Source organism: Artibeus jamaicensis, unplaced genomic scaffold, assembly GCF_021234435.1.
Source record: "Artibeus jamaicensis isolate MK-2021 breed Jamaican fruit bat unplaced genomic scaffold, CSHL_Jam_final contig_956, whole genome shotgun sequence".
NCBI lineage: Eukaryota > Metazoa > Chordata > Mammalia > Chiroptera > Phyllostomidae > Artibeus > Artibeus jamaicensis.
Window position 1 is genome coordinate 1,953,896 of NW_026522021.1, and position 22,668 is coordinate 1,976,563.

Genomic DNA, 22,668 nt, shown 5'->3' on the forward strand with positions numbered 1-22,668 from the left:
TGCCTCTGTACCTTCTCCTGGGACCTGGGACAGGCCACACATGGTATAAATTCTGGTGCTAAACAAAAATGCAGGGCTTCTTGTTCAAAAAGCAACACCAAAGCCATTTTCTTTCTTCCACAGTCACCCAACCTGTCATAGTGGTTTTTTATTTGCTATTTAGTGTCCTTATCCCTCAGATAGGGAAATACTCAGGTGCAGATCCCCATAGGCACGTGGGTTCGGCCCCACAACTTGGTACAGATGTACCTGACCCTGACCTAGACCTGGACCCCTCCTGTGCCTACGCCCTGGTTCCTGCCGGGGAAGGAGGGTGGCAACGGTTACCTGGTGGGAGCAGGAATCTAGGAGTCAAGATCCTATCCAGGGGAGGCAGGGCTCTAGCACATGTTCCCTGTCCCATCAGACCACTTCTAAAACATAAATTCAAAGGTAGACTCGTTACGAATCATAAGACAGTGACCATGGAGCATTAACCCCAAACATAGGACTCCCTTCTAAGCACGGGGCCTTGGGTCACTGCAGTGCTCAAATACCCATTAGATCGGCCCAGCCTGGGACCTCTTTCTGCCAGGGTCCCCTTTGGCCAATCTTTGTCCCGTGAGCTGGAAGCTGCAGGAGGGCAGAGAATTACAAGGGCTGGTGGCACCACTTTACCTTTCGTCTTGGTCTCAGCAGGCTGTGGCCCTGGCTGTCACTCCCAGGGCAGCTGCAGAAACCCCAGGGCCTGCCTCTCGGGCTCCTTGGTCCTCTCTTATTCCCAGTATGGCATGAGAAGTCCTGCCCACATCCTCAGGATGTGGGACACGAAGACCTCTTAGTCTGCTGCTTGGATTTCAGGATGAAATTGCCCCTCCCTAGCCCACTGAGCCTGGCTTGGTGAGATCTGAGGAGACTGAACTGGGATCAGAACTCTCCTCAGGCTGTTTGCTTCCCTGAGACACACAGTCCAAAACAAACCTTCTAAAGTGGCTTTTCAGCCATTCTTCACCTTGTCCATTCCCGCCCAGTAGTAGACAGAATAGTGGTCTGGGCAAAAAGGTCCACATCCTAATCCCCCAAAACCGAATGAATGTTATCTTACAACAAAAAGGATTTTCAGATGTTATTAAGTATAGGATCTTGAGATGGGGAGTATAATGGGCTGCATTGTGTGCCCCCCAAACCCATATGTTGAAGCTCTAACCCCTAATACCTCAGAATGTTTGTATTTGGACCTAGGGCCTTTAAAGAGATAATTAAGTTAGAATGAGGCCGTTAAGGTCAGTCCTACTCCAGTCTGACTGGTGTCCTTATAAGACGGGGAGGCCGGACACATAGACACCAGGGGTGCACACGCACAGAGGAAAGGCTGTGGGAGGACACAGCAAGAAGGTGGTTGTCTGCAAGTCAGGGAGAGAGGCTTCAGGAGAAACTAAACCTGCCGACCCCTTGATCTTAGACTTCCAGCCTCCAGGACTGTGAAGAAATAAATTTCTGTTGTTTAAGCCACTCAGTCTGTGGCAGCCCTTAGCAAACTAACACAAGGAGTGTCCTTATAAAAGAAGACAGGAAGATCACAGATAAAGTAGATATGATGACAGAAGCAGAGGGTCTGTGTCAGAGATTTAAAAATGATACACTCCTAGTTGCTTTTTTTTAAGTGTTTTTAAACAATTATCATTTGTTATTTCCACTCCTGGCTTGCAAGATGGAGGAAGAGGCCACCAGCCAAGGTATGCAGGTGGCCTCTAAATGCTAGAAAAGGCAAGGAAACGCCCTCCTCTGGAGCCTCCAGGAGGGAGGCAGCCCTGCTGCTACATTGATTTTTATCCTCAGAGATGCTTTTTGGATTTCGGACTCCCAGAACTATAGAATTAATTTGTGTTGTTTTAAGCCACTAAATTAGTGGCTTTAGTCACAATTTCTGTGACTAAAATGGTCACAGAAAACTAATACACACCCACTTGAACTTCTGCAAGTACTGTTTTCTTTAAAAAATTGCTCAAATAAAAGTCTGTTTCCCAAGCTCCTTGCAATCCTTCAGCTGCGTCTTAGAAAACCTTCCTGATCCCACCGGCAACAGGCCTTTGCACACCCAATACCAGAAGGATCATTAATGTATGGTACCTGAAATCCATTTTGGGGACCTGGGCATGGCCAGCCCAGTATGAAGGGTGAGGGGATCGCTGGGCCATGGTAAGAACCCTCTTATACTTCCGGACTCAGGCTGTAGAGCCGTTCTCCGCACACTAGCAGGGCCACACCCCGCTGGGGCCAGCTGCAGTGTGGGAGGAACAAGACTCGCTGGGCAGTGGGGCAGCTCCCAAGACCCCCAGAGTAAAGCTGGGACCACTGATAATCTTCCTGCAGCATGACAGACCAAGTCTCTCATACCATTATCTTGCTGATTTTTGTCTCCAGTCAACAATCTGGTGTTGCCAAAAGCCCCTTTCCCTTGCCTCCCCCTCCCCCTGCATCTGTAGGAGGGCTCAAAGCCTGCTTTTTGAGGATCCTGCTCTTTTACTGTGCCTTCAGGTCTGCTGCCTGGCTAAGTCAAGGTTATGTCAGGGAATGCTATTTCCCCCCATCTTCAGGAACCTTGGTGTTTCTGACCCACATGACTTGGAGTCAAAGGAAGAGACAAAATAAAAGCAGATAAAGGAACAAAGAGACAAGGGGATTCTGGGAATTGGAATTATCCAGGCAGCCCTGGCAAGAGGCTCCAATGGCTCGAGACAGCAAGACTTGATCTCTACAGCAGGTGGTATTTTTTATTCTTTTTAGCTTAGATATGTTGGCACAGGGACAGGATCCTATTTTGTAGGGCTAAAGGGTATCTTAATAATCAGCTGTCCCTGAGATTGTAACTTGGTACAGCCACTATGTGAAAAGTATGAAGATTCCTCAAAAAATTAAAAATAGAGCTCCCATATGACCCAGCAATACCACTTCTGGCTATTTACCTGAAGAAAAGAATAGCCCTGGCTGGCATGGCTCAGTGGATTGAGTGCTGGCCTGTGACCTGAAAGGTTTCTGGTTCAATTCCTGGTCAGGGCACATGCCTGGGTTGTGGGCCAGGTCCCCGGTTGGAGACCTGCAAGAGGCAACCACCTGATGTTTCTTTCCCCCTTGTTCTCCCTCCCTTCTCTTCTCTCTGAAAATAAATATTAAAAAAATAATAATTTGAAAAGATATATGCACCCTGATGTTCATTTTGGCATTCTTTACAATAGCCGAGCTATGGAAGTAACGCAGGTGTCCATCAATAGATGTGTGGTTAAAGAAGACATTACACACACACACACACACACACACACACACACTGGACTATTAGTCATGAAAAATGAAATCTTGCCATTTGTGAAAATACAGGTGGACACAGAAGGCATTATGCAAAATGAAATAATAAGTCAAAGACAAGGACAAATACTGTATTTCACATATATATGGAATCTACCAATCAAAACAAATGAATAAACAAAGCAAAACAGAAGCAGGCCCATTAGATAGAGAACAAGCTGATGTTGCCAAAGAGGCAGGGGTAGGGGGCAATGAGGGGGTAAAGAACTAACTTTTCCAATTCCTTCACTTAGTGGGTAGAAACTGATGCTCGGAGAAGTCAGAAGACTCGCTCAAGGTGACAGTTCTTTTTGGTGTGGCTCCAGAACAAGAACCCAGGTGCTTTAAATCCTGGCCCAGGTGCCTGGGTTCCCTGAGGAACCCAGGGAATGGGAATAGGAGGAACTGGAGGAAAAGCAGTACAGAGAAAGGGCATGTTCTCTACATTTCTCAGTTTAATTTTGCAAATTTATTTTATTCAACTTGAAAAATGAATACAAATCCCTGGGTATTTTTTGTCGGGGGTGAAGGGAGTGGCATTAATAAGGGAGTAGGAGTTGAGGCAAGGTATGCGCATCACAGTGGCTGTCTCTCGTCCGCGTCCTGCCTGGGGAGAAGGGTAGAGGTTGAGCAGGGACTCAGGTCCGGAGGAAGACCATGGTGAGAAGGCCTGCAGAGGGGAGAAAGAAAGAGCAAGGTTGTATTAGCAGCACTGGAGCTCTGGAAGCCCTCTTACCAGTCCCTACCCCTCTTTCTCTGGGGCCCAGATTCCTTCGTCACTGCTGTTCTTACCCAAGATGTAGGCTGCCACCAATTTTTGTCCCAGGGAGACGTGCAGGATTTGGGGCAACTGGCTGCCGAGTTCATCCTGGAGCGGGAGCAGCAGGAAGGCCACAGAGACTATGCCCGTGAGCAAGAAGAGGAGGAAGGAGCTGGTGGCCAGTTGTGGGTGGGATTCTGGGAAACAAGGCTTGTCAGAAGCTCCAGCCCCAACTCCTCCCAACCCAAGGTCCTCCAGGGAGGAGACTAAAGATGGAAGGTGTGGACACTTTTTACTGCCCTCCAGGAGCACAGTGCAAGTGTCCTCTCCTCCCTGGAGCCTCTGTCTCCACGGCCACAGAAACCCTCTCTCCTCTGGTCCCTCAGCATATTTTTTCTACCTTCATTCTTCCTGATTACTGGCTCCTGTGTACATATCTGTCAAACAGGAAACTCCATCTTCCAGACCCAGCATACAAGTTGGTGTGGCATAATTGCTCAGTACAGGTTTCTTATGGAACTGAACTGAGCTGGCATATGATAGAAAGCGCTGAAGTTGAAGCTAAAGAAAAACTTTTCCATCTAAATAGAAGCCAGAAACCAGGGAAACTGAAAAATCTGCTTATGCCCTAACCTGATATAAAATCTCAACCTGATATAGAATGTTTCCATCAAAAAGCAAAAGACTCAATCAGAAGACCTCTGCAACTCCAAATGAGCTCATCTCTAGGATAATGCTAGGTCTTCCCTCCCTACAGAACTCAAGAATGCCCATCCCCCAACTCACTCTCAGGGAGGTGTCTGGCCATGGGTGGTTCTGTCCAGGAAGGAGGCCCTGGGTGGGGCATTGGGTCAGGCTGTCCCTGAAGTTCAAGGGGGTAGGCTGGGGCCCTCAGAACCGAGGTGATGTCCTTGCGCCCCACCACTCGGCCCTCAGCTCCCTCCTCAGACAGCTCAATTCGGAAGCGGTCCTGGACATCATAGTGGCTGGCAATGGGGGCCACGTGGCGAATCACACTGGTCCCAAGATAGAAGAGAGGCCCATTGTGAGGAAGTGAAAGGCAGTGATCCAAGTGGATCCAGGCCCCACCCTCCCAGGAAACTTTCCCATAGGGTTGCAGATGGAGGGTGGAGGGAAAAGGGTTAAAGAGGACCAGGTCTGAGACCTTAGACCACTGCTCAGTTATTCAGAGAAAGGTAGCAGTGGCCTCTGGCTTCCCCACCCTTCCAACTCACATGTCAATGCAGGACTGAGGCTTCACGTATCCTTCTGCGTCAAACACTGTGTATTTGGCAGGAGCTGTGCACAAGACTGGGGGGATAAAGGCACAGAGAGACCGATTATTGCCTCAGAGACCCTACACAAGCCTTTCCCATGAAGGCACACTAGAATCCCCTTGCCTTCTACTCCCAGGGCTCCACATGACTCTTCCAGTACACCAGGGACAGACATCTGCCCATATTCATCTTACTCATCCAGTCCACAGGCCCCCCCCATATCCTGCCACCAGCCCCCAGACTCCTAGCAGGAGGTTCCCATCCCTTCACCTCGGAAGCGAAGCGCAGCTCCCGTGGGGTTATAGAGAGTCAGCAGCTGCCTGGGTCCGCTCCGTTGGTCCGCCCTGAATACTAGATCCGGGGGAAAGACGAGGACCGGGACAACAGGCCCCGAGGGAGGAAGAGCACCCCGGGACCCCCGCCCAGGAGCTCCTGGACCTACCAGCTCTTGGTCTTGGGGCGCCCTGCGGCGCATGCAGGCTCTGAGCGGTGGGACATCAGAGGGCTGAGCTCGGGGGACAGGGCCCGGAGTCTAGAGCTGGGAGGCGGGGGGGGCGAAAGGGAATGGATGAGATGGTGGGGCCATTATGGACTGATACCGCCACCACTGCCGCCTTGGAACTCTACTAGATCAGTCTCGGCAGACCAGGCCCTGGCCTTTGCAACCCTCCGCTTTTCAGCAGCTCCCTTTTCCTTTAGGCCCCGCCCAAAGCCCCCACCTGGATAGTCACGCCCACCCGGTAAACCACGCCCCTTGCAGCTTTCAACTCCCGCTTTATTTTCAGGTCCGGTTCAACATTTCAAGAATCCCCGCTCCACCAGGACCCACCCCTTCCGGGAGCCCGGGGTTCCGCCCCTTTCTCGGGCCAGACTCCGCCTGCCGCAACGGTCTCCACGGGAGCTCCCCTGTCTGCTTCCCGCCCAGTAGAGACCTTAGGTGTGCCTCCGACACCTTCCTGAATTCAAGCCCGCGCTCTTTTGGGTTTCCGCCTCCGACCCGCCACTGGTGCTACAAGGCTCACCTCCTGGTGACAGCACCTGCCAATCAAATTTGTGACCAGACTAGGCTGCTATCTGCCCAAAAGACTGTTTCGGCACTTCCGTCAAACGGCTTCGGTCATTGGCCAGGGCGGCCTTGTTTCCGCCATAAATATAAGCCGATTGGTACGTTTAAGAGGGGATTGACAGGATCCTAGTGACAGGAAACCACTGGTGTCTCTATCTAGAACTCTAGCCTTCGAGAGACCTGGACGAGCGTGAGAGCGGGCCGTGTTTCTTCCTCCGCGCTCTGAGACCGTCCAAATTGCTAGAATCCCAGCCCACAAAGAAGCCTTCTTTCTCCATCTCAATCCCAGGCTCTCCTAGAAGCCCCTGCAGCAACCGAGGCCGTTTCCCGCAGTACTAGTTGGAGGTTGCTTCCAGTTGGATTCGAGTCTCAGTCCTATGTTCCTCTCTTTCCTTCATGGCATTCTGAAATTACTCACATTTGCACAGAGAATTAAGATTTACCAACCCTGCCACTTAAATAATCACTTCAAATCTTCAAATCTTCCAGACAAGGAAACATCAGCCAGGTGTACAGTATACCCACAGGCCACACAATTGGTTAGCAACGGAGCAAAGACAAAGTTGATCTTACCAGAAAGCCCTCCCTGTGCACCCTATCAAATGTAGAATTTCCCTTGTCTGTCCTCTCAATCATGCTTTTGTTTTCTTCGTAGCGTTCATAGTTACTCGTCCTTGTGTTTATTTGCTGTTTATCTCTGCTCCACAAGAACGGGAACTTTACTTTGGTGCCTAAATCAGCGCATGTGATTTGGAATGTACAAATGACTAGAATAAACTTTGAGCTGAGATCTGATTGAAGTTAGGAATTGAGCCATGAACTCTCTATGCAACAGAATTCCAAATAGGGGGATAGCACAGGCAAAAGCCAGTGTACCAGAAATGGTCAAGGAGCCAATGTGACTGGAATAGTGGTATTAAGGGAGGTGAGAGGAGAGGAGATGAAGGATGCAAATCATCTAGAGCTTTGGAGCCCACAGGACGACTTTGGATTTTATTCTGAGACTGATGGAAAACTATAGGAGAGTGCTTATATAGTTTCTTCTTAACAGCTTTGAGATAATCTTTAACATATAACTTGTGTATATTTAAGATCTACAACTTGATGGTTTGTATACATTGTGAAAAGATCACTTCAATCAAGCTCATTAGCATAACCCTCATCTCTAAATGGTTACTATTGTGTGGGTTTGCCTGTGGGGTAATTTTAAGCAAAGGGGTAACAAGCTCCAACTTAGGTTCTTAAAAGATGATTCTGTATAGTAAATGTCTGTTGAGTTTAATGAATGAGTGAATATAAATCCCCAAGATGGGCACCAAAACCATAGAAATGCTCCTTCCTCAGTAAAGGAACATTTATTTGGATAAAAAATGGGTCCCTAGAGCCAAGGTCCAAGGCTGGCCTGGGTTTCAGGCCTGGGACCTAGCAGCCCGAACAGGCTGGGAGGGGCACTTCCTCTTGCTGAGGCTGGTGAGGATCTGGTCCTGGTTGGGCCGGTAGAGAACCACGAAGCTATCTGGAGGGAGGACAGGACCTCTGTTCTCTTCTACCTGGCCCATCAGCAGATAACTGGCTCCTGGGGGATGGGGAAAGAGGGGTTGAGGGATCATGTTATATACCTTGTAGATGTAAATCTGAGGGTAAAATCCCTCAGATTTTACCACCTTATCGTTTCCATGAGGCCAAACACCCCTCTCCTCCCCTCTACCCCACATCCCTATTACCTTTCTTCATGGGGGGACACTGCTTGCAGGGCACATAAAACTTCAAGGAGGTATCTGCGGGTGCAGAGGGCAGGTCCAGGCCCCCGGTTTTGTAAGCGCCAATAAGACTGACAGTGACAGTGAGGCCTTCCCCTGGGCCCCGAACCATGGACTTGATTGTTCCGGTCACCACTGTGGGAGAGTGAGGGTGAGTGGTCAGGAGACAGGAGGCAAGGGTAGGGTTGAAACCAGAAGAGGGGCACTTTGGGACAGGAGGGGAAGTTAGAGGAGCTGGAAGAGCAGAGCATGTGAATGAGGCTTCTTACCCAGGTTGCTGATACAGAAGTTGCTTTGCAAGGTGCCTGTCCTCCGGCACTGCTTTGGGCAGGTGACACTGGGTGTATCTAGGAGTGGGAGGTGACATTGTTTGTGGAGGGTGACCTAACCAGCAAGTAGGAAGGACTACTTTCCCTATAACAGCCTCATTGCTTTGAATTTGTTCAGATTTCTATTCAGCTTTGGGTCCTAGCACCCGTTATTAGCACAGGTGGCACCAGTGAGTGTTGTAGGAATGAATGAATGAATGTGCCCAGGGAGGAACCCTTTGATACATCTTCCTCGGTCTGTGTCCCCTTCCTTCCCCTTCCCACACTCACCTGAGCCCACGGGGGTTGCCTCGGCCTCAGGCGAGGCTTTTGGTTTCTCCGCAGGTGGGAGTTCTGGCTTGACTTTGGGCTCAGCTCCCGGCTTGGGGCCCGGGCCAAGGAGTGGGGGTCTTGGCCGGGCATCCTCCCCTGGGTTCCCGGCCGACCCTTCTTTTGCGGCGCCCCGTGGCAAGGTCCTGTAGGAGGCTGAGAAGCCATCGGCTGTGACGCTGAGGTCCGAGACGAACTGGACGAGGAGCTCATTCCCTTCGGAGGAGATGGGACTGCGGGCAGCGGCGGGGCATTGGGGGAGGCGTCAAGGGCCTGCACCTGGCCTCTACCCAGGCCAGCGGCGTTTTAACCTCTGCTCCCTGGTTGGCTGCATTAGATTCCTGACTTCGTAGTCGTAGGCTCCACTGGTCTCTGTATTCACGGGCCTCAGCCTAGTGTTGAGCCTGGTACCCTACCTGCTCCACCCACCCACCCACTCGTTTGGGGCTGGCCGGTTCAGATTCCACCTCTTCAGCTAAGCCCCACCCCTCCCAACAGCAGCAGGGTCGGACTCCGGAACCTGGAGAGGTGGAGACACCAGGCCCATCCACCCGCCCAGGTCCCGCCCCTCACCCAGGGGCTGTGTCTCCGCAGAACTTCCCCAGCCTCTTGGCGTCATCGCTCACGGCTCCGTTGAACACGCTGACTGAGTCATATCGGCAGTAGGTGTCCGGCTCCACGTCAAACTTCCCAAAGGTCAGCGAGATCACCTGATGGCAGGGCAGAGGGCAGAGGCTGCTCGGTACCTCTCGCCTCCTCCACCTACTACCCACTTAGGAAGGCTTGCAGCAGCCTCCCCTCACATCCCTTCGCGCTGCCCTCTAAACGCACTCATATCGTAGCAACTCGGAGGCCCACAGACACCAGAACCCGGCAGCGGCCTCCCTTGCCATAGTGGGCAAGGTCAAGTCCTGGCTCATTCTCAAGGAATAGACCAAGAATCTGCCTCTTCCGCCTCCTTCTCCTCCTTCCCCCCCCCCCGCCCCTCACACACACCATCACAATTTATCAGCATTAGATACCTCGCTGGTCCCAGGTGTAATTTTACTTTTTTTTTGTTTGTTTCATGCAGGCACATTGGGTGTGTTTTTGCTCCCCACCAGCTAAGCTCAGTGTTTATGACACAGCAGATGCTCTTGCTAGCTGCATGCTGGAGGACGCTGCTCGGGTTCCCGAGAGCACCCCAGGCAGGGGGGCGGTACCTGGGTTGGGGGTGCGGTACCTGGTTTGGGGGTGCGATGATGTGCCAGGAACAGCTGATGCCCGGGGGGTAATCAGACTCGGGCCAGTTGGGCGTGGTCAGGGTTCCCTGGGCTTTCTCCAGCCGCCCCCCGCAAAATTGGTGCTCTGGGGAGGGGAGAGAGGAGTGGGGGTGGGGGGCAGTGGAGACCCTCGGTCAGCTTGAGAAGAGCTCTAGACTGGGAACTCGTGCAGGAAGGTCGCTGTCGGGGTCTCAGGATGAGGGGGAGAGAAGAGGGTAAGGAAAGAGGTGGGTAGGTTAGCAGAGGAGGAGCGAGGCTCAGGGAAGTCTAGGACCTCCTGGCGCCCAGGCTGGCTGTGGAAGGGGGAGGAGGAATTGGCTAGACACGCCCCTTCTTGCCCCTCCCCCTGACCCGCTGCCACACCGTTCCTCTTCCCCTAGTAGATCCCATCTCCCCCGCCCGGCAGAGAAGTCTCCTTTGCAGGCTGGAGAGTTCCCACGCTGTGAGGGTTCCCTCAATTTGGGGCATAACCTCCTAGGCCCCTTTGGGAGGTCCTTGCCTTAAACATTTTAGAGGAGACTTCTGCCACCAGGAAAGGGTGATGGGACCGCAATCGGGAGCCCCGGGCTGGGTGAAGGGGGCTCCGGGTCGGGGGAACCTGGTCCCCCTTCCCGGAGGTACCCCTCGCGCCTCTCAGAGGGAGCCCGATTGCGGACGGGGGCAGGCAGTTACTCACCGTCCCAGTAACCCCAGGCCGCCCATTCTACCCGCGGGTCGGTGACCCATTTCCGCCTTGCGCCTGGGGTGGGGCCTGGAAGAGGGGGTGGGTGGGAGCAGGAGAGGGGAGAGAAGACGGGGAGGAGGGACTGGAGGGGCAGTTAGTGAGGGAAAAGGGAAAGGGAGGCAATGGGGACCTGGGAGGTTAAGGCTGGGGGCAGGGCATGTGTCGGGGTGGGGCCAGGAGAGGGGGAAGGCGAAGGTGAGGGAGGTCTCACCAGTGCCCGAGGTGGCCCGCCCGCTGTACCAGAGCAGGAAGCCTCGTCCTCCTGTGCCCTCGTCTGCTGTCATCTTTAGGGTCACCTGGTTGCCAGGGGCGACTATGGGCGCTGGCCGGAAGGTCCCGCAGAAGCGCCCGAGCCGCTGGCCCGAGGTTCCAGACCCGGCAAAGACCTCCAGAGCATCATAACGGCAGGCAGGGTGTAGTTCCAGGTCAAAAACTCGGAAGGAGAGGGACACAGTCTGGCCTTCGGGGACCTGGTTGCAGAGATAGCAGTGGGGACCCACAAAGTCAGGTCATAAACAACTCAGGCAGAGGGCACTTCCCTTTCCCCAAGCATTTTCTAGAGAAACTTGGGTCTGAACATAAAGGGACCCCATCAGGGTGGCGAGCAGAGGGCCAGGACCCTGCATCGGGCTTGCGGCTTGTGCACAGGACAAGACCTGAGGTCTGTGGAGAGTTTGCAGGGGGCAGGAATGATGTTGGGATTGGAGTAACAGGCTTTGAATTAAAGGTTAAGGGTGAGCACACTGCCACGTATTGTTGTGGACACTGGTGCCATCAGTGACTGGAGGGGAGGGGTCTTGGGACTTCCCCAGGGAGAAGTGGTGGTACTGGGGGAAGGCATTTGGCTGCCTGGATTTAGGACTTGGAGACTTTGATGAGGGATAGTGACCAGAGGGGCCTTCTCACCGTGATTGTCCAGATGCAGTCCTTATTGGGGGGGTAGTGGTTGGGAAAACTCTCACTTGCCACGTAACCTGACTCCCCAGTCACATCCCCTCCACACAGGAACACAGGTCTGGAGGACATAAGAGGGGTCAGTCATGGGTGGGGGAGCAGTGGACAGACTGGGATAGGGTAATGAGGGCGGGGAGGCCCCAGGGGGAAGCCTGGGGGATGGGATGGCCTCAGACGGCCAAGACAGAACTGGTGTGGGAAACACTACAGAAGAAGATGAGGAAAAAGTGGGGCCAGCAACTTGGCCATACCTCCAACCCCCAGCCCCAGCCCCCAGCCCCGACAGGAATTCCCGGAATCCTCAGCCCCACTTCCTCATCCTCCCCGCTCACAGCGCCAAGCAGTCCACAGCAGCTGCCTAACTACTTCCAGATGTGGACGCGGCCACATGGCTGTGCAGGGGGAGGGGGTGGAGTGTGGAGAAGCAGCAGCGATGGCCCTGAAATTGAACCTGGAGATCAGGCTCCCTGAGCTCCCAACCTTTGCTCCACTCCTGTTCCAGCTAATTACTTGATTATCTGACTCCCAAGTCTCCCACTTGCTGCCCCTGCTTTCTCCCATAATCTCTAATTCCTTCGTGGGATCCAGATGTCCAGCTACCAGGCAAGTTCAGGTCTTGGCTCTCTCTCAGGTTCCATGGGGGCGGGGAGGGAAGGGTCTAGGTGAATGGGCAGACTTAGAGGGCAGAGGACAGAGGCTGAAGAAATGGGGAGCAGTGGTGTCCTGCAAGAGACAGTGGTCTTGCAGCAGAGGACAGACTTGGGGGCCAGAGAGGGGTACGTGCTGTGGGAGATCTTGGGGGTGTTGTGTCAGCAGAGGAATCCACAAGATCCACAGGCATAACCCCTCAGAAATTGGCTTTTGGAACTCAAACTAACTGAAAGGTGCCAAGAGACCTACCTGGTGTAGTTCGGGGTCTGGCCCTGGGCAAAAGGCAGCAGGGCCCATGCAGTGAGGAGGGGCCCCAAGAGGGAGGCTGTGGTAGCAGGCAGCATGGCTGGGGGGCGGCGCTGGGGTCCCTCAAGATAGAGGCAGCAGCTGAGTTTAGCAGCAGCAGCAGCGGCAGCAGCGGCAGCAGCAGGGATAATCGGTGCCAGATGAGGCAGCCTCGGGTGTGTGGGCGTGGGGACTGGCCAGTAGGGAGGGCGGTGGGGAAGGCGGGACAGGGAGAGTACAGCCGGGACAGTGGTGAGTCCAGGGGCCTCTCTAGGTACAGGGCACAGAAATACTGACCTAAGTAGTGGGTGGAACAATGAAGAGCCAAGGGAGCACCAGGCCCTCAGCCATAATCTAGGCATCAGTTAATGCCATCTGGAAGCCCTCTCTGTCCAGTGCCCGAGCACCCTGTGAACACAGTGTCTAGTCCTTCCAGAGGATTCTCCAGTCCACTCATGATCTTTTCTCTCCGTTGCTTCTTCCTTAGCATCCAGAGGAAGTCCTTTCCTGGGCCCCCAGACTTTAAGCATTCACCCTCTTCCTGACCACCACCTGCTCCAACTTGTTTTCCACTCCAAATTTCCAGCCTTCTCTCTACCCCCGGTCCAGACTAGGTCAAAGAGAAAAGAATTCTGCTCATCCATTTTCTCCCAAATTATCTGTAGGTACAGGGGTGGGACAGGGAGGCATGGCATGTAAAGGGAATGTCTCGCTTCTGGAGGAAGAGGATGGAGTAGAAAGTAGGGGGAAAGGACACATGAGGCCAGAGCTGGACGGTGAACAGAAAGCAGAGAGGAGGGAGGCTGACTTCACAGGGATGAAGGAAAATGGAGAGAACACTCTCTGAAGTCAGATGTGGCTTCCTCTGGATGAGAATGAGAGGATTCAAGTGGGGGCCCTAAGTAGCATGTGTTGACTGACTTGTACCAGAAGGTGGGGCTAGGATTTCCAGTCAAGAAGACTGGGTCAGGCTTTGGGAGTGGATGGGGAAAGCAAACCGAAGGACTGAGGGGCCGTGAGCTCTCCAGAGCCTGAAAGCTCCAGCAGCTTCTACTGTGCCTATTCTGTCCCTGCTCCTGCCCTCCCCCATCCCCTGAGCCAGGCATCAGGTAGCCCTTCAGGTCCCATTGTCCTCCCAGGCCCCAGGGTTCCAAACTGGGCCTTACTTCAGCCTTTTATTCTATTTATCCATCAAATCTCTTGTCCATGATAGTGAGGCTGGGGGCCCCTTCCTGGGCAGCCCCCTGAACATTTTGCAAAACAGTTCCCTCCCCACCCTGGTATGCCCAGCAGCCCCCACCCCACTGTGCTCCCCTCCCTGGGCACAGTACTCCTTGCCACCACTCCATCTCTCCTAAGCCTTCGGCCCAGAGCCAGGCTCTCCCTCCAGGGGAGAGACCGGGAGGAGTGCTCAACTCTCAGGGGTTGGGGGGGCCTTGGCCGACCCCTCCAGCAGCCTTCTGTAGCAAGTCCAGGGCTTCCCAAAAGAAATCCTTCTGTGCAGCCATCAAAGGCATCCAGCCCACGATCTGCTTCATCTTTGCCATGCGGTCCTGCAATGTGGAACAACTGTGGATCTGGTTGAGGTACTCCTTACAGGCCCAGGCTGTCCCCCCAGGGTCCTGAAGTACTCCGGCCCGTGGGTTGGGTTCAGGGGTCCCCACCGCTTTGCTGGCTGGCAGGTCTCGATAGGCAGGATGGTGCTCAATGTCGTGGCTGGAGAGCATGTAGAGACACTCTCTGGTAGAGCAAAGTGAACAGGCACACAAAGGGACCTGGGAGGAAAGAAGGGGTGGGGCTGAGTGGGGCCTTTACTGAGGGGTTCCCACCAAGCCCCAGCTGTTGCATCCCTCCCCCCAGACCAGCCCTGAGCCAGTGAGCGAGCTCACTGGCTGAGCCCCGAGGTTATATGAGGTCAGAGAGGGCCAGCAGTATCTGCTAAGGAAAAGAGCCAGGAGCCATGGTGCGTGGCAGGAAAGGTAGGTGGGTGGTGCCGGGGAAACGGGGCCCCTGGGTCCCTGCAGGAGTCCCAGCTACAATCCTGTGGGCTACCTGCCCTCTCTGGTTGCCCACTCGCCTAATCCTGCTTGCTCTGACCTTCACATGGAGTTTGACGAAGGAGGCACTCCCCTTAGGCCATCCGGGGAGGCGGCCTCCAGCCCCACAGCCACAGCCCAGCAGCTCCTTGCTGAAGTCCGAGCCCTGGCTCAGCACCAGGGAGTGATTGAGGCCACACCACAGGGCAATGGGGTGTTGCAGATAAAGCACCTGAGGACACAGGGCCAGGGCTCCTAAGGGGGGAACATCAGAGCACTGGGGGCCCAGGTCAGAGAAGGGTGACAGGAAGGCTCAGGGCAGAATCTAGGGAAACGAGGAACGGGAAGAAATAGGACCCCGCACACCTTCCCCAGGTGGTCTGCCCTGCCGAATGAAGACCAGCAGCAATCTCTCTCTCACTGGTTCTCTTGAAGCCCCCAAAAGTCTACTATATGGGGTCTAGCTTTGTTGGTTCCTCATCTTTGCTTTCCAGAAAACAGGTTATGTGCCTGAGGCCAGGGCCTGCAGTCTTCTCTCATTCACACGCCACAGGCCTCAGCCAGCCCAGCCTCTCATCCTGCCTTCCAGCCTCAGGTTGAGAAACACCCTCCTTCTTCCCCAGGCTTAAAGATACAATCTCTCCTCTGCAATTCCTGGTTAACCTCCAGGAAGGACTTCCCTCTCTGTCATTTTCAGTTTTTCATATTATCCTATTTTGAAAAAACATTTCCTCGGGATTCTGTTTTTCAGGCAGAAGACCTGGTTACATGACCAGTCTGAGATTGACCACGTTCTTGTTCTCAACACAGTCTTTCCTGAACCTTCCTGTGATCCAGCTTTTCTCCCTTACTATGCTTACTATGCTTACTGACATGTTCTCCATATGCACTTGACCAGCCAAATCCAGGGCCTCCACTGAATGTTTTCTCCTGACACGGTGAGTGCTTTAATTTTGAAAATATGGATAAATAATTCATAGTCATTATAGAAACATAAGATATTGATGAGCAAAAATTAATTGAAAAATCACTGGAAATCCCACCATCCACTGTTAGCATCTTGCTAGATACTCTTTTTCTCTGCTGTCTATACAAATGTATACAGTTGGCCAATGAACACAGGTGTGAACTCCACAGGTCCACTTATACCCAGATTTAAAGCTCAGGTCCATTTATATGCAGATTTTAAAAATCCGAGTATAAGTGGGCCTCTGAAGGTGAAACCTCTGTTGTTTGAGGGTCTAATGTCTTTTTTAAAAATATTTTATTCATTTATTTTTAGAGAGGAAGGGGAGGAGAGAGGAAGAAGAGAAATATGAATATGTGGCTGCCTCCCGTGCGTCCCCCGCTGGGAACTGGCCTGCAACCCAGGCATGTGCCCCAACCGGGAATCGAACCACGACCCTCTAGTTCCCAGGCCCGCGCTCAATCCACTGAGCTACACCAGCCAGGGCGGTCTAATGTCTTTTTAATCCATGGTTGGAAATCCAAATACGTGGAGGGCCAACTTAAGTTACATGTGGATTTTTGACTATGTGGCGGGTTGGTATCTCTAATGCCTGTATTGTTCAAAGGTCAACTGTAAATTGTCTTTTAAAACAAAAATGAGATCATACTATGTAAACCACTTCGCACATATTTTTCACCTAAAAATATGGCATGATCAATTTTCCATGTCCGAAAAGTATAATCCTGCATTATCACTGTCACCATGAATCACTTCCTCCTGTGTGAAGCTTCCGGGACATGGCGTCCGAGGGCACGCCTCCTGTGTCAGTGACTTTTCCATCCCCTCTGCCTGTGATGACGGCTTCCACCCAGGTTTGCTCCTCTATGTCTGCTTTTGTCATTTCAACCTTGTTCCAACTTGGCACCAAATTGCCAGCGAAATAGTCCCACTTTACTCTTCTACTCTCTCTGCAAAAATGTTCCAAATTCATGCTCTTTCCTCAAAGCAGAGTCACCAACTCACACATTTGTTGCTGATACCATCTTTCTTCAAGGGAACTATTGTCAGAGTCTGCTCACATCTAATCAATCAGTTTCCAGGGCCTGTTCCTTTTCTTTAAAAATATCTCCTATATCCATTTCTTTCCATTCTCGTTGCCCCTGTACCAGCCTGGGCCCTCGTTTCCCGTGCTGCTCTTACTCAACAGCCTCCCAGTGGGCTTCTCATTCACAGCCTCCTGTGCACTCCAGCCTGTTCTCAGTCATCTTTTGGGCTGCCCTCTTCTGCTCCAGAACCCCAAATGACTCTTTCCCACGTCAGTACTTCTCCAAGCTCACCCCCACCTACCCCACCTCACACTACCTATTACAAAATGCCCTCTTTCCTCCCATCAGGCCAGTCTTTTCACGGTCCCAAATATGTACAACCTTTGTCCGTGTCCCCATAGCACAGATGCCTCTCCCTATCCCCACCTGAATACTGTCTAACCCACTAGGCCCAACTCACATCTCACCTCTTCTTCTTCTTCTTCTTCTTTTTTTTTTAAGATTTTATTTATCTTTAGAGGGGAAGGGAAGGAGAGAAGGAGAGAAGGAGAGAAATATCAATGTATGGTCGCCTCTTGTGTGCCGCCTGCTGGGAACTGGCCTGCAACCCAGGCATGTGCCCTGACTGGGAATCGAATCGAGATCCTCTGGTTCGCAGGCCCACAATCGATCCACTGAGCTATACCGGCCAGGGCCACATCTCACCTCTTCTTGCTACTCCAGCCCCCCCCCCCCCCCCCGCCCCCAGTCTTTCCACTTCACTAAATTCCTATGGCACTGACAGCATGCGCTGCACAGAACAAACCTCATAGTGTCAGCCTTGGGTTAAGACACGCAAAATACCCTTTGGCTTGACCTCCTAGGGAGTAGGAAATGGAGTCTACGGAAATTGAAAAAGTGGAGAGATCCAGGGGTCAGGAAATTGGAGGAAGGGGATCAGGATGAAAATTTCTAGGAAACGGTCTCACCTGTGTGGGTTCCCCTCGGTCCATTTTGTCCCCTGTTCCCAGCTGCCCGTATCTATTATTTCCCTGCATAAAGATTCGGCCAAATTCATCCACCAAACCAAGGTGATTGTAGCCAAGAGCACAGAATAGGACCTAGGGGGTAAGAGAGAGAGAGATGGGCATTCAGTTCCCTCCAGAGGAACCTCGAACTCCAAAACCTTCCGGCCACCAGCCTGCTAGCCCTGGATGATCTCTTTTGGCCTTGCCCTCTATGTAACCCCTCTCTCTGGGCCCCCTGTCCCTCCCTGATCAATCATTTGACTCCTGCTCACATTTCAGACCCTCAGAACCTTTCAACCCCTAAAGCCCCTCCAAGTTCGTTCTCCCCATCCCTCCAGGATCCTACCTTGGCAGGCAGTGAGAGAGCAAGTGGCATCTGCTGGTCCAGGGGGTCAAAGGCTTGAAGAGTCCCAAAGAGATCACGATACACCCCTGGGGTATGCACCTCAAAATATACCCCACCCTGGTCTGGGGGGGTTGGGTGTCCTCAGCTCAGCAGCTTTGGGCACCCATTTCCTCGGGGAAGGCCTCATGCTGGGTGAAAACTACAAGATCCGAGGTCTCATGCCCACTAAAAACGCAGCAGCTATGATGTCTGGGGATCTAAACATCTTTTTACCGGGATGCCCTAGGTGTCCACCCCAGACTTGGAATAGGGATTGCGAGGGTGGGGGTGGTGTCTGTATCTGGAAGATCTGTACAAGGTGGGGTCTGGAGAAGAAGGGAGGTGGTTCTTACCAGTAATGTAAAGAGTACTGCTCTGGTTGGAAGCCATGCAGGTCACACGCAGGTGAGGCAGGCAACGGGACACCTTCCTCAGGGCCAGCTGTACTGTGTAGGAGCGTGGCTGGTCCAGCTGGGTTTCATTCACTACCAAAGAGTAGATCTTTCCTTCCTCTGGGGGGTGGGGGAACAGGTGATTATACGCAAGAAGGGACCCTCCAATATCCCCAACATTACCTTTCCAAAAGACTCCTCTAAGCCACATAGGACGAAATGTTTACTGCCCTGAAATGGAGTTGGTAGAAAAAGGGTAGAGATGAAATAAGAAAAGCGTGACCTTGGGTTTCCCAGATTCCAGCCCCTTACCACCCAAAATAAGTCAGGAAGTCCTTCAGTAGAGAGAAAACCTAGTAGATTTGGCAGAATCTAGTCTGAATGTTGAAAATTATCTCTGGGGATTCAGGGCCTTGCATAGCATTAAGAAGTCCCGAAGGTCTCAGGCTTGGGAGTGTGGTCAAGTACAGGAAACACTGAGAAAATACGGGGTAGTTTGGGGTATGAGATGTCTGGCATGGAGGTTAGGGAGATCAGAATTTGAAGCAGGGCCCTTTACTCATATGAAACACGCATAATCTTAGACTAGGAACAGACGAGGCAGAGCTATTTGGTTTGGGATGGCCTGCAGAACCCTGTGTCAGAGGCCTCCCGCTCTCCTACTTTACACCCCTGCAGTAGGTCCTGAAGAATCTGCAGACAACAATTTGCAAAGAACAATTTGCAAACCACTGCTTGAAGCCACACCTGTGAGGAGCAGCAGAGCCCGCTGAGTCTCCTGACCAACCAGCACAATCTGTTTAAAGCTCATGGAGTGGTGGAAGGTCATCTTGAAGACCCGCTGCCCGCTGGACTGCAGGTAGACCTCGACACAGTCACAGGCCTGGCTGCCAGTTGTGCCGACCACTTCCAGCTGCTCCCGAGTAGCCAGTACATAGAGGTATTTACGGTAAACTGTATCACATCTTGGGTCTGAGGCAAACTATAGGAAAAGACAAAGGTGTCTGGGATCTAAGGCTTGGAGTGGGATGAGGCTGGGGCGGGAGATGAGACAGTTGGGTACAGAGCTGGGAAACGGAGACTTGTTTTCCAGTTCTACTTATGGGAAGGCAATTTGGTGTGGGCACTGGGTCCCTGGAGGCTGGGTGGGTTCTTAGCTGCAGAGATCTGCTACTCACATCCTTGGCTCCTCGACACAGCACAACATAGCGGCAGGCACGCTTCCACTGGATCTGGCCAAGGGTGGAGGAGACCAGGGCATTTTTGAGGAAGAAGAGAGTCCCCGCATAGTCAAGAATGAAGACGTGGTCCTTGGTGGGTAAGAAGCGGCGGTAGCCGTGGGCTAGCAAAGGAGCTACACTCTTGTTGAGACAGCGGCGTCGGCCCCCAAATGCCTGGAAATATAGGCCTTTTGTGTCTGGAGAAGGGAAAGATATGAAAAGTGCAAGGGGTTGGGATGACGCAAGGGAAATGAATCAGAACTTGGGCAAACAAGATTTCTTAGACACCCTGGTATTTAGCTCCTCTCCACCCCCAGGGCTGGGGAACGGAACCCTTCCAAAGGACAGATGGAAACCTTAGAGACATCCTCAATTATACCCGATGTCTGAATGGTGGTTTCCTGGCCTATCTCAGCCCAGGGCCATGAAAATGCTTCTAAATGAACACTTCTTTGATCCAAACTTGCATCAGAGACATTAAGGGAAATACAATAATACATAGAAAAGAAGCAGAGGAGTGAAGAAGAGAGAAGAGTGAAGAGAAATGCTCAGAAAGACCAGTAACCCCCCCCTTCACCCTGAATTCTGAATCTGCTGTGTGGCTCTCCCTTAATCTGTAGTATGTGAGATGAAATGTGTAGATAGGGGCTACTTAGGAAGGGAGGGGGGTTAGAGCATGTTTCTCAATCAGGGGGAGATTTTATCCCTCAAAGGACATTGGTTGTCACAACTGAGGGAGGTGCTACCGGTATCTAGTGGGTAGAGCCCAGGAACACTGCTAAACATCCTATAATGCATAGCCCCCACACTTTAAAGAATTATTTGGTCCAAAATTTCAGTAGTGACAATGTTGAGAAGTCCTGGTTTACAGGAGGGCAGATTTGAGGTTTGGGGAGTGGAAGATGTCTCTGGGCAAGATTTGGGAGACAGTTTGAATATGGAAGGAGACATGGCAGGGAGGCTAGTAGTGAGGGCTCTGGGTGGGACATGGGACATCTACAGCCATCAGAAGGTGGCTCTAGAGACTTGAATTACTCGATGGCATGTTTGCGTTTCTTCCAGAGAAAGGGGCCCTGGAAGGTTGGCTGGGAATGCTGAGGTCATCAGGCAACTCTGTGGAACAGGAGGGGTCCCAGAATAAGGTAGGATAGAGGCAAAGAGAACTGGAGGTTTGGGGGAAGCTGTACAGTTAAGAATGGCAGCTCTCTTCCAGGGCCGGACCCCAGAACCCTGCTCTCGTAGGCGAGGACTGAGCCTGCGACAGATGCGTCTCCACACGCCCTCAGCATCGCACACTTCGTGGAAGTAGTGGCAGGTCTGGCCTAGGGCAACTACATCTCTTACTGGAAGAAATGAGATGATGTGTTCCACCTGTGGGGAGAGGAGGGGTGTAGGGGGGGGTCATTGGGGGTCCTCAGTGGTTTGGCCCCTAGTCCTTTATTCTTCATATTTCCCCCTCCCCAAGGACTCACCAGCTCTGGGGGGAACAACTGAACAGAAATAGGGTTCCCTCTCCCCTTCTTCTCTTCACCCCCAGGCTCTGGGCCACATGAAGGGCAGCTCCGCTTCACCTACCCAAGAAGAAAGGGGAGCAAGGGCTTTGATGAGAACCATCTCTTGTTTTCTTCCTCCTCTCAGTCTGTGTTTTCATTAACTACTATCTTGGAGGCTCATAGCTCTATCTCCCAGCTTAGTGCTGTCAAGTCCTCCCATCTTTCTCTCTAGGTCCACGGCTCACCCTCCCTGTCTACCTTGTTCCTTGGTCCAACTTCTCCAAGTAATCCTTCCCCAGATATCTTGCTATCCTCTTGCCCTTCCCTTGCCTTGCCTCCACCCCTCACCCTGAGCCTCTCCTCCCATCCACACAGCCCTGTGAATTTTTGCAGCTTCTGTCTCAGGCTTCTCCTCACCATCCTGACTGCCCCCTCCCTGCTCCTGTCCTCATCTCTCCGAGCCCTTTAGCACCCATCTTGGGCCCAGTCCCTGCTGCCTTTCCCACACCATGTCCCCTGCCTGGGCTTGGGGACCTCTGGGCCCCTCTGCCTCCTAGGCCCTCCCCCATGGAGTCTGGGGCAGACAAACCTCTGTGACCTCACTGCCTAGCCACTGTGACCTATTTTCCCCAACCTTGCCAGAGATTTTTCTCTTAGCTCCTCAGTTCTGGCTCAGCTCTAGCCCCCCAATGGCTTGGCATATGCATTTTCCAGGAGAAATACAGTGTGAACTCCCGGTTGATGGGGCCTTTACTTTCAGGGATTAGGAGGAGGTTTTTCCACTTGAGGCCCTTTTAGCACTAACTCTGTAGAGAAACACTGGTAAATTCTTCATATCTCAGCAGGCCAGAGCCTCCAGGGGATTTGTAGCTCAAGAGTATAAACTCAAAAAAAAAAAAAAAGTACCGACTCAGTTTGACAGGTGAGATGGACAGTGGCCCTGCTAATGATCATCTGTCTCCCAAAAGCATGCACCAAATTAAAGTAGGGACAATTCAGCACAAACTCTTTACAGTCTTATAAAAAATACACCCAAGTCCTGGCTGGTATAGCTCAGTGGATTGAGCACAGGCCTGTGAACCAAAGTGTTATCAGTTCGGTTCCCAGTCAGGGCACATGCCTGGGTTGCAGGCCAGGTCCTCAGTAGGGAACGCATGAGAGGCAACCACACATTGATGTTTCTCTCCCTCTCTTTCTCCCTCCTTTCCCTTTCCTCTAAAAATAAATAGCCCTAGCTGGTGTGGCTCGGTGGATTGAGTGCAGGCCTGCGAACCAAAGGATCTCAGTTTGATTCCCAGTCAGGGCACATGCCTGGGTTGCAGGCCAGTTCCCAGTGGGGGATGCACCAGAGGCAATCATACATTGATGTTTCTCTCCCTCTCTTCTTCCCTTCCCTTCTAAAGATAAATAAATAAAACATTTAAAAAATAAAAATAAAAATA

General features: G+C 52.4%; 3 protein-coding genes and 1 long non-coding RNA gene across 6 annotated transcripts; 1 reads left to right on the top strand and 3 right to left on the bottom strand.

The window, feature by feature from the left end:
* Window positions 1-3,392: 3,392 nt before the first annotated feature.
* MOSPD3 (motile sperm domain containing 3) lies at window positions 3,393-6,469 on the bottom strand. Of its 3 annotated transcripts, none has more exons than XM_053655324.1 (6): window positions 6,381-6,469; window positions 5,629-5,896; window positions 5,317-5,392; window positions 4,868-5,097; window positions 4,114-4,278; window positions 3,393-3,991 (listed from the first exon to the last, which is right to left on the bottom strand). In XM_053655324.1, exons 2-6 carry the CDS (start codon window positions 5,831-5,833, stop codon window positions 3,960-3,962), a joined length of 708 nt encoding a protein of 235 aa, XP_053511299.1. In that variant the 5' UTR covers window positions 5,834-5,896; window positions 6,381-6,469; the 3' UTR covers window positions 3,393-3,959. The 3 variants fall into 3 exon arrangements, with proteins under 3 accessions (XP_053511299.1, XP_036990877.1, XP_036990878.1); XM_037134982.2 differs by having other exon boundaries at window positions 6,291-6,381; XM_037134983.2 differs by lacking the exon at window positions 6,381-6,469 and adding an exon at window positions 6,188-6,256.
* A 928-nt stretch (window positions 6,470-7,397) lies between these two features.
* On the bottom strand, window positions 7,398-12,860 carry PCOLCE (procollagen C-endopeptidase enhancer). The gene is made up of 9 exons (XM_037134985.2): window positions 12,663-12,860; window positions 11,715-11,823; window positions 11,020-11,278; window positions 10,045-10,169; window positions 9,396-9,532; window positions 8,784-9,055; window positions 8,454-8,531; window positions 8,149-8,319; window positions 7,398-8,000 (listed from the first exon to the last, which is right to left on the bottom strand). The coding sequence occupies exons 1-9, from the start codon at window positions 12,755-12,757 to the stop codon at window positions 7,834-7,836; spliced, it is 1,413 nt and encodes a 470-aa protein (XP_036990880.2). The 5' UTR covers window positions 12,758-12,860; the 3' UTR covers window positions 7,398-7,833.
* Window positions 12,861-14,022: 1,162 nt separating this feature from the next.
* Window positions 14,023-21,679, bottom strand: FBXO24 (F-box protein 24). The gene is made up of 10 exons (XM_037134929.2): window positions 21,575-21,679; window positions 21,206-21,304; window positions 20,921-21,104; window positions 19,692-19,930; window positions 19,261-19,495; window positions 18,475-18,633; window positions 18,083-18,204; window positions 17,698-17,829; window positions 14,796-14,966; window positions 14,023-14,473 (listed from the first exon to the last, which is right to left on the bottom strand). Exons 1-10 carry the CDS (start codon window positions 21,644-21,646, stop codon window positions 14,117-14,119), a joined length of 1,770 nt encoding a protein of 589 aa, XP_036990824.1. The 5' UTR covers window positions 21,647-21,679; the 3' UTR covers window positions 14,023-14,116.
* Window positions 15,379-21,019, top strand: LOC128625852 (uncharacterized). The gene is made up of 5 exons (XR_008389687.1): window positions 15,379-15,672; window positions 19,192-19,453; window positions 19,713-19,827; window positions 20,796-20,875; window positions 20,947-21,019. It is a non-coding gene; the product is annotated as an uncharacterized LOC128625852 (long non-coding RNA).
* Window positions 21,680-22,668: the final 989 nt, after the last annotated feature.

What these genes read in the sequence shown, in the direction of transcription:
- MOSPD3 (XM_053655324.1), bottom strand. Translation starts at nt 5,833, where the DNA reads ATGCGCCGCAGGGCGCCCCAAGACCAAGAGCTGGTAGGTCCAGGAGCT. An exon ending in AGCTGCGCTTCGCTTCCGAG is followed by an intron (nt 5,393 to 5,628) that starts GTGAAGGGATGG and finishes TTATCCCCCCAG; the next exon opens with TCTTGTGCACAGCTCCTGCC. An exon ending in CCTCAGTCCTGCATTGACAT is followed by an intron (nt 5,098 to 5,316) that starts GTGAGTTGGAAG and finishes TCTTGGGACCAG; the next exon opens with TGTGATTCGCCACGTGGCCC.
- PCOLCE (XM_037134985.2), bottom strand. Translation starts at nt 12,757, where the DNA reads ATGCTGCCTGCTACCACAGCCTCCCTCTTGGGGCCCCTCCTCACTGCA. An exon ending in CAGACCCCGAACTACACCAG is followed by an intron (nt 11,824 to 12,662) that starts GTAGGTCTCTTG and finishes TATGTCCTCCAG; the next exon opens with ACCTGTGTTCCTGTGTGGAG. An exon ending in TGCGGAGACACAGCCCCTGG is followed by an intron (nt 9,056 to 9,395) that starts GTGAGGGGCGGG and finishes CGCTGCCCGCAG; the next exon opens with TCCCATCTCCTCCGAAGGGA.
- FBXO24 (XM_037134929.2), bottom strand. Translation starts at nt 21,646, where the DNA reads ATGGTGAGGAGAAGCCTGAGACAGAAGCTGCAAAAATTCACAGGGCTG. An exon ending in CTCTCTCACTGCCTGCCAAG is followed by an intron (nt 17,830 to 18,082) that starts GTAGGATCCTGG and finishes CTTACCCCCTAG; the next exon opens with GTCCTATTCTGTGCTCTTGG. An exon ending in TCGTCAAACTCCATGTGAAG is followed by an intron (nt 14,474 to 14,795) that starts GTCAGAGCAAGC and finishes CTTTCCTCCCAG; the next exon opens with GTCCCTTTGTGTGCCTGTTC.